At 42.5% G+C, this 17972-nt stretch overlaps 1 protein-coding gene across 1 annotated transcript in view; it reads left to right on the top strand.

Annotated features, from left to right (window-relative positions):
- The window catches only part of ADAMTS9 (ADAM metallopeptidase with thrombospondin type 1 motif 9), a 934075-nt gene that overhangs the window by 877722 nt on the left and 38381 nt on the right, over nt 1-17972 (top strand). The window contains 1 exon segment of the mRNA XM_078661546.1: nt 3432-3523. Coding sequence (XP_078517672.1) covers nt 3432-3523 — 92 coding nt within the window.

Raw genomic sequence — 17972 nt, 5'->3', positions numbered from 1 at the left:
TTATGCATCCTCGTATCGTTGTTCGTGTCATAAATCTTCACCTTCTCTTATCTATCTTCATTTTGTTGTCAGAAGCGCATTTTCCTGGAGCCATCTATGCACATTCACTTCAGATTAACATCCTTCACTTGAACCTCTGGCGATTTCATCCTACTTCTATTCTCCTCACATCCCATCGTTACTATATACTACGCGTTTTTCACCCATATAAAGGAGGTAGCAGAGGGGCGCGATCACCATAAAACAGTAAAAGACTCACGTAACTTAGACTTCAGCAAAAGTCAGCTATATGGTGCTGAATTTTATGTGGGTAATAAAAATGTTGGAACCTGATCCTCGTTTAAATATGTTTTTGAACACCTAATAATTATTTAGATGTACACAAAGTCGATTTTACCTTTGGAAGCTTAAAATCCTGTTTCAATGAATAAGAGTTTTGTGAGTTACAAAACGGAATTTCTAATACTGATTTGAAAATCTCCGTATACATGGCGGAAATTTTTGCCGCTGTTGCTCTTCAGGCGCAATGACATGTATAAGCATTTGCAGATGAATACATTTAGTAGGTGTCCAATAAGAAGGTGTTATTTAATTTTTACATGAGTAAAATCAGTTTCTTCTTGGAGTGGTCCCCTCTCGTAGTCTCACACCATTGTTGTGGATGTTACACCACCACGCGTAAGTTGGAACCTGATGGACGGTGTCTTCTAATACTTTATGAATGCCTACAAACGCACAGGTTTTTTGGTATTCCCAGGACAGGACAGGACAGGACTGGCCGTAGCTGGCATCGGGCGTTTCCCTGATGGGCTGGAAGGGTGGAGGCCAATTTTAGAAAAATGGGGGCCGTTTTTGTTGTTACTGGGGGCCGGTTTTGCCCAATCTGAAACTGCTATTGGGCAGCAAATCTGCTGCTGGTAAATGACTGTTTTTCTCAAAAAGGGAGTATGGCCCATGCGGACAGAAGTGGGGTGAGGGCCCAAATACTTTATGAAAAGAACAAAGAAACCCACACTTCATTATATTTCACACCATTTTGATTCAGGATGGAAAGGATAAACAGAGCTTAATATGTTTATCTTGGCGATTAGTTGCGCCGTTTTATTCATCAATTTTATCAAAAATAGATATCAATTCAGTCAAGAGAAATATCAATGTCCTGAACGTTTATCCTTTCCATCCTGAATCAAAATGGTGTGAAATATAATGAAGTGTGGGTTTCTTTGCTGGTAAATGACTGGGCATATGCGGACCAGCATTATCCGGCCTTCATGCCAGACAGAAGGGCCAGGGGCGTAACGCAAGCCCTCACAGAAGGGCGAGGGGCGTAACGCAAGCCCCAGCAGCCCCCGTGGTGAGGGGGGACCCGAGCTGCAGGGGGCCCCCTCAGCACAATGCTTAGGCCCAATAGCTCCGGATTAAATACAGAGCGGGCCCCTCCATGTGCATGGCAGGGGGGCCCCCTCAACTTTCGTTACGCCACTGAGACGGGTGCTATCCCAGAAGAGCTATTTGCAGGCGCTAAACGGTTGCAGGGAGAAACGGATGGAGGTGGCACCCATGGCCGGGGTGGTCCAAACATGTAAGAAGGGGACCAAGATGATCCACTGGGATGGGAAAATTACCACGGAAAAACCACAGTGGGAGACAGAGGCACTGGCAGATCTACAGCGGCTGGGGTTTCCATCAGTGGGACCTGATATGTATCTCTAAAGTTGGGGCAATATGGACATGTGGGAAGAGTCCGGGATGGTTCTTTCTGAGCACCTTTAAGAGTAATATAAGATAGCATAGTCCCAGAGATTTCGATACCTGCAGATCAGACAGGCCCTTACTAGGATCATTGGACGTATTGGGACAATAGAGGAAGAAACCCCTCTAGAATTTAAGCTGCCATGCGGTGCCCATCATTTACACCATGTTAGTTAGGATCAGCATGAAGCGGCTGAATGTGCTGAAGGACAGATGGGAATGGGACATGGGTGTCATGAAGGATGCTGACTGGGCTGAGCCATGCAGATACCCGAGGGATGCGGAGAGCTGGGAGGGGGTTTTGCCTCATCCAGCTTAGAATTCTACACCTGGCATACTGCACACGAACAAGACTGAATGCCGTGGGCAGACTCCCTACCAACAGATGCTTGAGGGGCTGTGGACAGAAAGGGTCCCTGGTGCATACATAATGGCACTGCCCAAGACTAGGGATGTACTAGTGGACTATCCAGGTATCTATGGTAACAGTAGTGGGTGCTCCAATTGGCATGGTGCTGTGCCTGGGTATTTGGGAGGAACAGACAGTAGAACAATACTCCCTTCTGTTTTGCAGTATACAGGCTTGGGACATGGGGAGGCCACAGAGCTCAACCAGATGGGTGCAAAACATGGAGTGGTGTCGGCTAGCGGAAAGATCGGTGTATCAATTGCGTGGCTGTCTGAGGACGTTTGATAAAGTATGGGGTCCATGGTTGGAGTTGAGAGAGCAGGGGGACTGATGGACAGGGCGTTCAGAAGCTGGATGGCTGGTCACCTAACAGACAGGGGAGGCATGGGTCAGGGTGGGGAGGGGAGTTGGGGATGGCAGAGTGATTATTTCCCAGTGTTTATGGGCCATTTATACGAACCAGTGAACTTTCCACAGATGCCGCGTTATACTGAGGTTTATCATTGTCTTTCCTGTATGATGTTGTTTTAAAATAAAATGTTTACAAAAAAAGAATGAATACGCCACTGGTAAAATGGTATGGTAGATGTCACATTCTGAGAATTACTAGTGCATTTTCAATGTTCTGTAAGTGTAAATTGTGCGCCTTGATATGTGCTGACGTTAAGTCTGCAATGTACTAAACCAAATGTTTATTATCATAGCACAATACAAGAACAAAGTTACCAAAATGGCGAGGGGAACATTTCATATACATAAAGTGACGTGAAGGACTGCTCGTATGCAAGTCACGCAACTGTAAAATCAATAGTTATAATAAATATGTGCAAGTCAAATGGACTACAAACCACTGTAATAAAAAAAATATATGTTTTGCCGTAAACACCGACAGGTTGTATGCTTACCTTTTCAAGCATTACAAGCGCTACCTGCAGCCCCTAGTGAAGTTTCCTGGTTACAGAAAACAACACTGCTAATGATAGTAACATAATTAAATACTTTTACTCTCCCAATATTTCTACAAATGTATAACATATATTAAAAAAAATCAGGTAATCAATGTTTGCAATTCAGCAATAGCTCGAACCATGCTTTAGTATCTTCATCAGCAGTATGGAAGTGTGTAGTGTTCTATATATTGTAGTACTTACATCACTGCAAGGGGAACACATCCCTGCAGCTGTAACATTAGGATGCCAGCTTCATCCCTGCAGCTGAGAGCCAGTGTGCCTGATTATTCATGTTGCTCGCTACACATTATGTTTTACAGCAACAGATTTGCAGTTTGCACAGACACTTGATGGGCGACCTGTTCCTTTTGCCACCGCCGGAGACTGCTACAGTGCTGCCAAGTGCCCACAGGTACTGAAATATGCAATCTTTCTGGGAGCTTGAGGTGGCAACGTTGAAGTTAGTTTGAATTATGGGTTGCTGAAGGTTTTGGAACCATGAAATGCCTCTCTTTTGCTACTTTCCTTTTAGGAGCTGCAGGCTAGTTTAGCATTGCAGAATGGAAAAGTGTGGTGGGTTACGGAGCTAGGGTGTTGGGACTGATTTTCTGCTCATTTAAAGAAAGAAGAAGCTGTCCTACGTTCCCCTTGGAGCTCCTTAAAAAATTAGAAATCTTTCTTCAGGCCAACCATTGCAAAGTGGATGGACATTGCAGCCATGTTGTGGGGGAGAATTTGGCCCATAGAACTTACCAGTAGTCTGTGTAAATATCAGGCTTATAAAACAGTGGCTAGCTAATGCAAACTTTTTACATTGTCCAATTCGTCATTTTGATTAAGTTACCTTATTTGTAACCCTTTAAAAAAAATATATAATTAATTTCAGAATGCATTATGCACACCTACTTCCATTTTAGATGTGCAACATGAACACGTTAGAAATGTCAAATCACAATAATCATTCACCCATTTATAATTGCCGAAATTGTGCCCGTATGGTGGAGTTACTCCATTGGTAGGCACTTGATGAGTTTAGACTTACTATTAAGATTCTTGGACGTTTTTGCGGTTTGGGCTTCAAAAGCAGGTCACAAACTTATTGGTCTGTCTCTGTTTCCTCAGCCCTTCCAGGTAGATTTCCCAACATTAAGTCACGTCTAAATTTGTTCCTGTCAAAGGAAGTGCCAAGTGAGTTTCCAGACGAAATTAGAGAGGAAACTGCCAATATTTATTGGGGTTATCTATCGAAGAATAAGTTTATTCGCAGAAAACAACTTTTTCCTCAGGGGGAAAACATTTAATATAAAAATCCACCTGTGTGTCAGATGTATACAAGCAGGAAGATTCACTGCATTGGAATTCCACTTGAGTATATCTAACACATATGGGCACAACTGGAATTCTACAATTGACATAAAAGTCCAAGAGTTCTCATGGGATTGTTTCTGAATCACGCAAAAGTTGCAAAACGCTCTAAATATTGGAGTAACCTCGTGGGAAAACATTTCTGACTTTTTCTCATGCTCCTTGAAAATCGGACATATTTTGATAATTCTGGGTGAATGCCATTCTACTCGTTAAAAATTGCCTCTGATTTTACACAGATCTGCTGTTCTAGAGAAAGAACCTGATGTGCAGTTGAGTTTGAGTTACTAAGAATACTAAGCGATCGCAGATATAAATGATCCAGTCATAATCATGCATAGTTTCATATTCACTCTGAAATCTTCCTCTCAACTGAAAAAGAGAAATGAGAGCATGGGATTAGAAAAGTGTCCAATTAATAATATAAGACTTTATTGGTCTCTCCTGAAACCTTCACCACTTGCCTTCTCCCTCCACCTTGCTCTAATAGTTGCTCATCAGACAGCAATTCGTACATGGACAGCACCAAATTATATTTGATGAGAGTAATGTAGGTCCAATTATACACCGATATTTGCACCTACCAAATTTAAAATGGCATTTTCACAGAATGACAAGCTCGATTGGTTGGTGCAAATATTGTGACACTACTGCACCGGAACCAATGCAATGCCATGTAATCTGTGCACATGAAGGGAAAATGTAGCTGCTCAAACGTCTGCGGTATGTGAGCAGAGACGTTTTAAGGAATGGGCAAATTGGGCTCTGGTACAGGATCCCAGCCTTTTGGGGGGGGGGGCTGATAGAGCCAGCTTTGTTCTGTAGAGGGTGTTGCCCTGACGACCTTAAATAATTCTTACAAAGATTGTTTTAAATTCCGTTTCCCTTCAATTTATTTATAATGGGAGTTATGTCTGAGAGTCTATTACAGATATTTTGCAGAGAAATGTGTTTTTTAGGTTTCACGCAACATCCATAAAAAAGTTTCTTTTAGATTAAAACAAGACCTCACATATGAGAACTGGATGGGTGCTTGGGCCCTGGTGCTCCCACAGATTCCTCACGACAGTGCCACTCTCCCTCCTCTGACCCTGTGGCTCCAGAGCAGAGCGGTGTGGGGTGCGACACAGAAATGCCCCTTTGCCACCCAAAAAAGAGCAGCCCAACAAGGTCTCCATCTACTTCGGGGTGCTCAAAGCAAGAGGGGGTGCAGGAGGAAGAGGGCATCCAGGAGACGGGGAAAAATGGCGCTCTCCTGGGAGTACCTTCTTGCGACCCTGAAGGAATTCAAAAGGGAGCTCAGAGAGGACATAAAGGTGAACATAGGAGCCTCCTTCAAATCAGAAATTGGCACAAAATGTAATGCGCTCCAGGCGGACTTGGACTCCATTGGGACGCGCACCCTTGACTTAGAAGCGAAATGCCAGGTCCTGGAAGGTCGACTCCAACCCAAGCCTGTTCCTGCCCTCACACCAGGACATTTACTCTGGGAACCCTCCCTCGACTGTTGAAACCTAGCTATTCTGACTGATGCCCAGTGGAGCTACCCCAATAGCTATTGGAGAGAAGGGCTGTGGATTCCCTCCTCTGCAGTCTCCTAATGCCCGGTGGAGCTACCAGATAGATAAAGAGGAGATGGGTTGTGGACTCCCCTCCCCCCCCCGCCATCACCTACCCAGCCGGAACTTGGGCAGATTTTCCCCTCGTCTCTACGTCTTATCTTCCTCCTAACCCTTTACCCTATCCCCTTACCCTTCTTTGCTCCATTCACCTTGTCCCCTATGTTCTTTAAATGCTTCTCTTGATACTTATGTAACTTTTAACTGATGTTAATTGCAACATTATTGTTCCTCATGTAAAGCACTCTGATTCCTTCGGGTCTAGCCAGCGCTATATAACTCATTAATTAAATATGTTCCCATTTAGTACTCTTTGTCTACTTCCCTAGCTTCTATCCCCTCTCCCCTGAATCTCTCCCCTTTCCTGCTACTCTGCCTAGCCCCCTGTCCTTTGTGCCCTTTAACTAAGCACTCCTTCTCGCCTTGTTGGGGAAAGATCTAATATTTATACTCTGGAGTCTCAGCGAACCTGCTGAGAGAGTCCACTGCGCCAAGGGAGCCACTCACAGCTGAGGTATGGTATGGCACCCCTTGGCAAAGCACTCCCTCTCCCCTTTTTGGGGAAGGATCCAGTACGTAGGCCTTGGAGTCTCAGAGACCCCTCTGAGAGAGTCCACTGCGTAAAGGGAGCCTCTCGCAACAGAGATAGGGAAGTGATACCACTTCCCATGGCATCACAGCTTACTGGACTTTGGAAGTTGCTTGGACTCGTCTACCGGTTTGTGTCCCCGTCGTCCTTCCCCTTTTCTTTCCATGCGGTGTCTCTCACCCTCCCCTCCTTTTTCCCGCCTTCATTATCTGTCTACTTCCCCTGCTCCTACCCCCGTCCCCTGAATCTCTCCCTTTGCCTGCTTTTCCCCTTACATATTTCTGCTTATTGTTTATCTCGACCTTACAAGTAACTATTTTGCCATGCTCTAATAACTGTGTAACCTTTGTAACGATGTAACCTGTAACTATGATCTGATACTCATGTAAAGCGCTCTGATACCTCCGGGTCTGGTCAGCGCTATATAAAACCTTTAAAATAAATAAACAGAGATTATTTGCCGTAATATTAGTGAGATGCTCCTGTGTTACAATATTGAAAACACACGTCACTATCCTTGAATATTAGATGTCACAACTTAAGCATTTGGATGAGTGGGTCTGTGCACTGGTAGTGACTTAGCCAAAGACGCTGTGGCAACAAATGATGGACAGAATGAATCAAACTTTCACCCTCAGTCAAGAGATCTGTGTTAAATCCATCGTTCTTTTGCTCACTATGCCACCCCAGTTTGGACCCAGTTGTATGCAAATCAGTCTTGACCCTGCTCTTCATGAGAAGAGTCCAGCTCAAACTAGTAAGCCAGGTCCTCCCTGGACCGGAAACAAGCATCCTGGACCTGAATGTTTGATTCATTCAGCATTCCGTCCATCATTTGTTGCGGCAGAATTGTTTGCCATAAGTGGGATCGGTATGCCCAGACGTGGGTCCCTTGCTCTCTATGCTATGCCAAGCTGGGGTGGTGTGGTGAGCAAAATAATGATGGATTAAACTCAGATATTTGTGACTGGGGGTGAATGTTTGCATTATTCAGCATTCCGTCCATCATTTGTTCCTTTTGCTTTTGGCCAAAGACAGCATGAAGGAGTTGAAATTGTATAATAAATTCAAAGCTGTTCCAAACAGGGGCTTTCAAAATACATTCAACCCTGGCCCCCAAAATCCTTAAGATGTCCCTGTATGTGAGATGTGTCATAAAACAACAACCATAAATATACATTCACATTTATCACATCACAGAGTTCAGTGATCGAACAGAGTTCAAAGCAGCTGGGTTCAACCCTGGTAGCTATTGTTATAGCAGGGCCTTGTTGTAGTCTGGATCATCAAAACCATTCTGAGAGTATCTTGGTGCTGTATGCCAACACAAAGCAGCAAGAGGCCCTGTGGTGCGCTCACAAATTCAGTGTGTGCTGTATTCCGTGGAGCCGCAGCCTGCACTCAACACTCTTTGCTCCAAATACTTTTCTTTAAGGACTCCTTTTTTTCTGCCTCGGGCCCTGATAAATGAAAGTGTCAGAAGCAAACAGGCATTTTAATGCCTTGCATCTAAAGTCAGAATCCCATTGGCAGAACCAAGTTATTCTCTGATTAACTTCATATGTGTTACCCCATATAAACTGAGATATGAAAGTGCTCTCCTTTTTTTCAAATTTTTTATTTTATTTATTTATAAAGTTTTATATAGCACGAACATGACCCACAAGGGTATCAGAGCGCTTTACAATGCACCGTAGTTGAGCAATTAGATGGTTGAGATATTATACATATACATTCAGTGTTCGCCATTTAATACAAAAGAGGTAGGTAGGAATGTATGGTTAGCATAGGGGACTAGTAACCATCAAGGAATGTTCCACGAGGGAATCAGCATGCTTTACAATACACAGTTGTTACATATTAGGTGGTTGAGGTAGTATACATAAATTCGTTATTCATCATTCAATACAAAAGAGGTAGACAGCAGTATAAGGGTAACATAGGTGACTGGTAGTCATCATATAATTAAAGTCTTAGGATGTGAATTTGTTCATTAGATGCCATTTTACTTCTTTTTCTAAAGGAGGTAAGGGAAGAGATTCCACGTACAACTGGAGGTAGAGAGTTCCAGATTTTCAGAGCAATCCCTGAGAATGCTCTGCAACCGGTTCTCTTTTCGTGGAAGGATTGTGGTTTCAGTAGTAGTGAAATCGCACTTTGAAATTGTATGCATCCTCCTGATCGTTCTAGCTTACATGCTAAGTAGCTTGGGGTATTGTTATGCAGGGCTTTATGGGTCATGCAGGCGATCTTTAGTTTTATTCTTGCCTCGTAGGGTAGACAATTCAGGGCTTTCAAGGTCGGAGAGATATGTTTATTTCTTTTTATTCCTGAGATCAATCTGGCCGCAGCGTTAAGCGACGCCCTCAGTGGGTCCAGCTTGTATTTGGGGAGACCGCATAGAGTGGTGCTTCCATAGTCCAATCTTGGTAGCACAAGGGCTTGTACCGCCATTTTTAAGTCTTTCTGTGGGAGGAAGGGTTTAAGTTTCCTTAGTATGCTCATCTGATGATTAGCGCCCTTGGTGGCAATATTGATTTGCGCCTGCATGTTCAAGTGCTTGTCTGTGGTGACTCCCAAGGATTTTGCGGAGTCAATGATGTGGGGAGCACAATCAAAGGAAGTTAGATGCTTCAACCATAGGTCTATCTTGGGTGTGTGATTGGGAGGGGAGATGAGAAGGAATTCAATTGTTTGGGTGTTAAGCATGAGTTGGTTGCCAGTGAGCCAACTTTGAGTATTCTGTTGAATAGCGTTGAGGGAGATGAAGTCTTCTGGTTGGATAATTTTCATATACAGTTGGGTGTCGTCAGCATTCAGGTGCTATTGAATGTTCGCAGAGTTCAATGCGTTTGTCTTGGGTTCCATGAGTAGATTGAAAAGAATGGGAGAGAGAGCTGAGCTCTGTGGAACCCCTATAGTGACCATGGAGGGTTGAGAGAATGAGTGCTTCGTCTTAATTCTTTGTTTTCTGTTATTTAGGAAGAGGTGAACCATTGTAGTATTGGGCGAGTTAGTCCCATCCTTCGTTCCAGTAGGGTCAGTAGGGTGTCCTGCTTAACCGTATCGAATGCGGAAAATAAGTCAAGAAGTATCAACAGGCATGATTCTTTATGGTCAGGCATTTTTAGTATGTCATCCATTATGTAGGTGAGTTCAGATTCTATGCTGTGCCCTTGACGGAAACTGGATTGGTGTTTGTCTAGGAGGTTGTAATTCTCGCTGTGGGTGCATAGTCGTATTTGTACAAATTTTTCCAGCAATTTTGCCAAAGTGGGGATGTTGGATATAGGACGGTAGTTGTTGAGATCTGATTGGAGGGAGTCAGATTTCTTTAGTGTAGGTGTGACCTGCCCTATTTTAAGACAGTCCGGTATGGTTACTTGTCTCAGAGAAGCATTTACAATCTTTGACCATAGGGGTATAATAGAGGTTTTTATCATTTTGAATATAGAAGGAGGGATGGGCGAGAAGGTGTGCCAAAAGGCATTGTTTTTGGGAATTTCCATCGGAATCCTAAAATGGACCTTGATCTGAGAGTGGAATTTAGTATCCAGTGCAATAAATTATGGGAGGGCCTTCTTAGATTGGATGTCGCGTTCAATGGATTTTGGTTTTTCTAGGAAGAAATTGGCAGGCTCATCGCAGTTAGGAGTAGCCGAATCGCTTGGTTCTATGGATTTAGGCGGGTTGCGTGCTTGTTGTTTGACGATTTCGAATAGTTTTTTGGGGCGGTTTAAGGCTTGGTTCAGCTGGGTTTTGAAAAAGTCAGCCTTCGCGTTTAGGATTTTCCTGTTGTGAGAATTCCTCAGCACTCTAAGTTGATATAGGTGATCAGAGGAGGGTGCTGATTTCCATAGTCGCTCAGCTGATCTTAGCTTGCGCCGTTCCGAATTCAGGTTCTCGTTGAACCATGGTTTGGAGATTTTGAAGGAAACTTTTTTTTCTTGAAGGGGTGCTGCTGAGTCAAGAATTTCAAGCATAGTGGAATTGTAAAAGACTGTGAGGTCATGGACGTTGGCCTTGTCTGTCTTGGGAATCAGGGCGGAGTTGCATTGGTTTAGCAGGTCGATAGGGTTGATATTTTGTATATTCGTTTTCCATTGATTTGTTTTTGTTGGTTGGCCCCTTTTTGGAGTTACCTCGATATTGATGGAGAAGAAAATGCTAAAATGGTCTGTCCAGTCACAAGGGGTGATGGATTCTAGTGATACCGTGTTCGTTTTAGCTATGATGAGGTCTTGTGTCTCTCCCTTGTTGTGGGCTGGACTGTCACAGAATTGGGTCAGATCCTGATCTGACAGAAAGGATCTGAGACAGCTTACTTCATGATCGCCAGTATTGTTCCAATGGAGATTGAAGTCTCCCAGAAAAATGTGTGGCACTAATGAGTTGTCGTTGGATGTAATGACTTCCATTAACTCTTAGATGAACGACAGATTGTCACCAGGGGGGTGGTATATTATGTGAAGTTTGCTGGTGAGGCCCTTTTCATCAGATATGTTGGTGCAGAGATATTCACAGGAGGCTAAAGAGATGGAGTCTGCTTGATTGACTGTGATTGTGTTTCGATAAATGCAGGCTAACCTGCCTCCGGGTTTCACAGTTCTATCTAGGCAGATTATATCATAACTAGGGGGGACCAGTAGATCTAGGATGGGGAAGAGGAGCTATTTAGCCATGTTTCAGTGAGGACTGTGATGTCCAGATCATTCGAGAGGATGAGATCGTAAATGTCGAGGACATGTTTGCTAGCCGATTTGCAATTAATTAGTGCACACTTTAGCTTGCTAGTCGAGTGAGTGAGAGGAGTCTGCACTAAGTTGATATTTGTAAGGTCATCTCTATTTATGGATCTGTAATTGTGAGTGGGTTCTCTGTAGGGGTTGGATCGGATGGATTGGATAGTGCCACATAGAGACTTGTTGTTGTCTTCAGTACTGGCATAGGATATGAGGATGTCTTGTATGTCATTATCAGGTAGTTCCTCAATTATGTAAGATATGTAGTTGCATTCAAGTGCATGTAGTTGCATGTAAGTTATGTAAGTCATGTGGTTGCATTCAATAATAATAAATATTGATAGACGATGCAAGGCAGCCTGAATTGCTCTTGGCAATTAATCAAGCCTCCCTGCAACAAATGCATTACTCTATATGGCCATCTTACTAACATATGAACCTGTGACCTGCAGGATACTCCCACTTCTTCTGCAGTATCCAAAATCATCGTTTAATCTATTTCATGTTGTTTCGAACCAGTGACCAGTAGATTACAGAGAGGTGTTTTCTGCAAGCCTTTAACAACTTTAGCTCCCGTACCAGTGTTATATTTTGATATTTGATACACATCGATATTTGCAGCAGGAACATTAACAAACTAAGCTGTCTTATACTGTAGTCTGTCTGTGACCAATAAAATAAGCCATAACATTATTACTATTGTCAATTTCTTTGATGGCAGAGGTTGTAAAAAGAATTCATCGATATTGGCAGGACCATTGGCTGACTGACACAGACTTCCTGTCTGCCCCCTTTCGGCCATCCATGTGACCCCTTTTTGATGGTTCTAGAAGTACAATGTTTTCTAGTTTCTATACTGATAGAGTTAATATGTTTTACCACTTTTTGTTTGTAACATCTTGGGAATTAATTGTATGAGCATTCAGCAATAATACTTGTGTTATCTATTGCAGTTGTAATTTTACTGCCTCACAAATACAACATTTATTATTATTATTATTATTACTATTATTATTATTAATATTAATATTATATTTATATGGCTTACTAACACCCGTGTTTCCTGGTCCTAAGAACAAGAAAGTTAGCAGGAGGACCAGCTGGACTCCTACGACAAGATAAACGTTTATAAGAGTTCATCTCAAAATTAGGGGCCATATGTATCATTCAAAATTGTGATTGCTTAAATGCAATGTAAGAGGCCCAGAAAAAGTGCAATTTGGCCTTAAGGAATCACAAATTACCACCAACTTCAAGTTGGTGGTAATTTGTGATTTCTTTGAAAAATTCACTTTTTTGCATTTTTCAAAGTGCCATGTGGCACACATACATGCCCTTAGGGCCTGAATGTGTGCCACGTGTGCACACATGTACATTTCAGGGGCGCAACAGGGTGTCCTTTTGACACCCTGGCACCCTTGAAATTGCATTCTCAATTTGCGATTCTCTAATTGAGAATCGCAAATTGAGAATATCTTCCCATTCATTCCTATGGGCCTCTAGGCCCATAGGAATGAATGGGGAGGTATTCCTTTAATTGCGAATTGCAATTTGCGATTTTCAATTAAGGAATATGTAGGATTCCCAAAATTATTTGCAAATCCTACCTACATAGCATTTTGCGATTCTCAAATAGCGATTCTCTAAAAATTGCTATTTGAGAATCGCAAAACCAAAGTTTCATACATATGGCCCTTGATGTTTTTCAGGGAGAGGGAGTAAGTTTTAGAGTTTAGTGGAAAGACCTTCTGTCAACATTACTATTAATGACATAAGGGTCTGTGGTTAGCAGTTGCCAGTAGAGCGGTCACCATCCATAGCAAAATGTTTTGAATGTGCCGGAGTTTGGTAAGTAAACAGAAGACTCCACTTAGAGGCTATTACATTAATAGTAATCAAGGCAGTTACTACTGCTGATGTTTTTTTTTCTTGCGATATGAATAGTAGGATCTTTCTAAACATGTGCAGTGGCAGGAGGAGGATAGAAACTGCTGATTTCACCTGTGTAAGAAAGGGAGGTGTCGGTGTGAAGGGTAGCACCCAATACTTTAGCTTTGCTTACAGCTAATAGGGTGGGGGCTCCCAATTCCATGGGCCTTAAGGTGGCATTCCATCTGGTTTGTTTCTTTCCAAGAGCAGAAGCTCAGTTTTGTCAGCTTTAAGTTTTAGCAGGTTGGAATTTATCCATTTTTGTGTTTCATATAGATCATCTTTCAGTCTCATTACTGAGTTCACGCCATCAGGTGATTTTGGTGTTTTCAGCACACAACAATGCTTTAAGCCCAAAAGATTTAGCTGAGCTGTGAGAGGGGGCGAACACATATGTTAAAAGCAGCAGATACTGTGACAAGCCGTGTGGTTCTCCACAGTAGATAGGAACCTTCTCTGATAGATAAAATGCAAGCGATAGATCTTTTTTACCTGCCAAGAGTTCACAAAGTATTCCTCATTGGCATAATCTTGTTTACGGACATAGAGATCTGCACAAGGCTAAATCCTACTGAAGGGGCGGGAGTGGTTATCCAATATGTGGTTTGTGGGCATTCTCAAGCTCCAATACATCCAGCTCCACCCTAGAAAGAGTAGTACTTTTACTCCAGCAGAAGGCTGGCATAAATTGCCCTCGAGGGTGGTAAAGGCCGCTCGCTCTTTGCAGAGTGTTGCAGATGAAGGACTTTCTCCACATGGAAAATATTTTCCCTGCAAAAAAACAAATTGCGTTGGCACAGGGCATCCTAATTCCCCTGTTCACAGTTCTTTGCTATAGAGAAATCTTTAAAGTATGAGTAGGAACCTGCTGCGACAGTCAGATGACCTTTGTAGGAGTACTTCTGGATACTTGCATAAGGCACAGCTTCTCACTCACGGGAATGTAGGTAAAAGAGGAGACTTCAGAAAGAAAGATACATCCAGGCAGAGAGCTGCATCTGTTCTTTCCTGACTTTCTTTGTGAATAATCATCAGTGGCTCTGGTAGTGTTGTGAGTAGAACATATCATCTGAATGATATTGTCCTCAGAATGTTTATGCTTTCACTATGCCTTCACCATCAATATAATGGTACACTTAATATATTACGGGCTCAGATTTCCCGTTTAAAGAATGGAAGTAGTCAATATATCTATGTCTTTTTCTGCCATTCAGGAAATTTCTCAAAAAGACTAAGGCTATCATTACAAGTAGCAAGTTAATTCAGATGGGGCCAGTAACTAGGCTCCAGCAAAATTCTAATTTATAGAGAAACACCATATTGTGGCTATTACGCTCATAAAGTGTCACTTTGAAGAACATGAGAAATGCATATGTGAATCATCACAGAAAATCAAGTCCTACAGGATTTTCACTCACATTTCATAATACCTGCTATTCCCCACCCACAAAGTTAGCTGGTGCTGTAGATGGTGCAATCCTGCAAGGGGAGCAGATGAATTTAAATCAGAGTAGGGGTGATGTGATCATATTATGTCATGCCCTGGATGAGACTATCTCCAACATGGGTGATGCCCCTAAGGGATGCCAGGCTGGGGTCTGGGAGTCATGGAGTAGGGCATTTCCATCATCCAGATGCCTGAGTATGAGGGATTGACCAGCAGTTCTGTTGGCACTTTCTGGAAGAAATGTTTTGAATTTGTTCAGAAGAGAGAACTACTTCCAGCCTGTCTTTGTGTTTTTGGCAATGTATTCCTTAAGGTTGAATCTATGAGACTTTCGGCGAAAGTTGAGGTTAGTAGCCATCAAGGTTCATGTCAGTGAGCCAGGGTTATACGGACTCTTATTAACTGTTCTTGGCAGACAAGGAATTCTGTCTTTAGTTGAGCTTCCTGTAGGTGTTGGACATCCAGGTCTGGATGGTGTGCAAGCAATGTTTAAGGCATTGGATGTCTGAAGCAGAGAAGACTGAAAAGAACCATTGTGTGTTGTCAGCATACTGATGAATCTTGATGCTGTTATCTGTGAGTAGCTCCATGTATAGATAAAAGATGACCAGAGACAGTATGGAGCCCTGCGGACTCCCCAGGTGAATGTATTTTTTGTCGCACCAAACAACAAGTTGGATCTGGACTTCCTTAGATTCGCATGTTTGGGATCTTGGGGATCTTGGGGATCTAAGGGAATAATATCATAATTTTTAAACTATGCTATGTGATCCAAAGAAACAGAAAGGTTTATATAACTCCAGAGATTTAACCAGGCCTGCAAACGCACCTTTTTGGTGTCCAAACACAAATTCTTCATTCTGTGACTGTACAGGGACTCTGTCAACATCTATATATCAACATATAGTTCAAGATGAACATTGTGCATTCTTGAGCACTCAGGTATTTTTGGGACGTGAAATGGCCTTGGTGTGCTTTGGTTTCCATAACAGGCAGCAAGGCCCTTTTTCCTTGTTGCAGGCGTGACAGAAGCAGGGCCGGTTTGTCCTCTAGGGCTTTGGGGTGTGCCCCACTGAAATTCCTACATATTCCAGCACAAATATTAAATAGATCGATTTATTTAGAGATACAATTGTATCTCCAAACAAATCAATGTGTTTAAGCCTGGGCTGTCTGTCTCAGTCTGCCTGGCCTGCCTCTCTCGGAAGCAGGAGACGGAAGCCAGGCAGTAAATCAACCTTCTGAACTGATGCAAGGCTTACTGTTCAAAAGCACTTAATTGCCATTGTGGTCTATAGTGGTATCCACTGTAGGCCAGTGATGCTTTCAGCATCAAGGTTTGGGTGCTGGAGTCTCCGTCCCAGCGTCATTCACAGGCATAGATGCACCCTTTCTCATTCATCACATGTAGGAGTGGATGCAAGCACGTGTGATTTGTGACTTATCCTCGGGAATGGTAAGTATTATAATGCTAATTTTGTGTTATGTATATTGTGCTAAGACACCTGGTCATGCTAACCTCCCCACTGTGACACCCAAGGCCCTGGCTGCACGTCACTGTTAGAAGTAGAGCTGCTGTATTTCTTCCCCGCAAAATGTATCCAAACGACAAGCAGCGTTTTTGTTCCCTTGGGAAGTTGATCCAAATATCTGAGTCAAGCGGATAAAGTGTGATAAAAATGGCCCTATCAACATGCCCTTAACATTAATGCCAAAAATTATGATTTATGAACAATGAATGTTAAAAACGTTAAGGCATGCATGTCAGCGATTTAGTTCCTCTCTTATTTCACATGTTTTACTTATTCTTACATTCCCAAGAGTATTAGCTATTTTGTCATATTAGGTTTCTGTATTTTTTCCATGCATCTGATTAGTCTTGCAAAGTGCATACTTTGAGCTGTGCCAGGTGTTTATGAGGGGCTTTGATTGATAGCTCTGAGGCTGAAGCCAAAGCAAAGTGGCTGTCAGTGGGTTGGTCTCTCTGCAGAGTACGCAGAAGAATAGTGATGTATTCCAGTTGCAATTGAAATTCTGTGGAAATGTATGTGAAGGGGGAACACAGATGTCAAAATATTTACAAGGAAATAAATTGCTTCAATGTGTGAAGTGCAATTTGTTTGGAAGTGGTGACGTGTGGGAGATGTGAAGAAGTGCATTTAGGTAAGAGTGAAAAGAGGGTGCTAATGAGGAAAGAGAGGTGGTTGAAGATGTGCTGAAGGACGAGTTATATATTGAGAAAAAGGGCATACATATCTAACATAAGGCACATATAACTAAAGGCCAAAACTCTACAACAGGCATCTATATCAATACTATTTAATTCACAGAGACACAATTTCAGAATTGAAACATTTCCAATGTTATTTATAACTAATCATTGTTACTCCTTTATCTTAACAGTTCACAACCATTGACAAAGCCAATCATACTGACATGTTTTAGGCGTATGTCAGGTATTGTGTTATATATCTGGATGCACTTTCATCTCACAGAGAAACCAAAATACTGGTCGGGTGGCACACTTTGGTAATCGCAGAAATTTATTTTACATTTTCCCTTTTGGAGAGCCCCCACTTTTTTCATCCCAATTAAAGACCTGTCTGCACATATTTCTATATGACGGATTGCAGACAGCACCTGTGGGTGCTTCCTGAAGCCTGGTTAAAGCATTTTCTTCCAAGTTGATGCTGCGTGCAGTGTAAGACACTGGGCAAGCACACACTTTAAAGGGCTGAAGTTGTCACACTATACAATTTGCACATTAGAGTAACTGCTGAACATATTAATGCAGTAATATTTGGGGCAGTTTTAAATGTGTTTAATATTCCATGACTATATGTTTCCACTGATTTATAGGCCTTGCTTTATCACTAAATTCAATTTCTTTAAAATGCATCATCTGTCATTCTTTTTAAAAACAATTCTCAGGAGAAAGACCACCCTGGAACCCACGATTGACAATTAACCTTGCTCGCGTCACTCGCTACATAAAAGTCATACCCAACGTTTATGCCCCACCACTTTCAAATGTCAACAGCCCCCACTTGACAGAATTGAAGAAAGTAGCTGACAGTTACTTGAACCCTGATTATAGTCATTGCCCTGCACAAGTGCCATCAGCACACCTCCTATAGGCCTGACACATTATTCTCTTGTGTAGCAGGTGT

Source organism: Lissotriton helveticus, chromosome 9 (assembly GCF_964261635.1).
Source record: "Lissotriton helveticus chromosome 9, aLisHel1.1, whole genome shotgun sequence".
NCBI lineage: Eukaryota > Metazoa > Chordata > Amphibia > Caudata > Salamandridae > Lissotriton > Lissotriton helveticus.
Note: the sequence above shows the minus strand (reverse complement) of the source record. Positions and strands in the feature narration are given on the sequence as shown.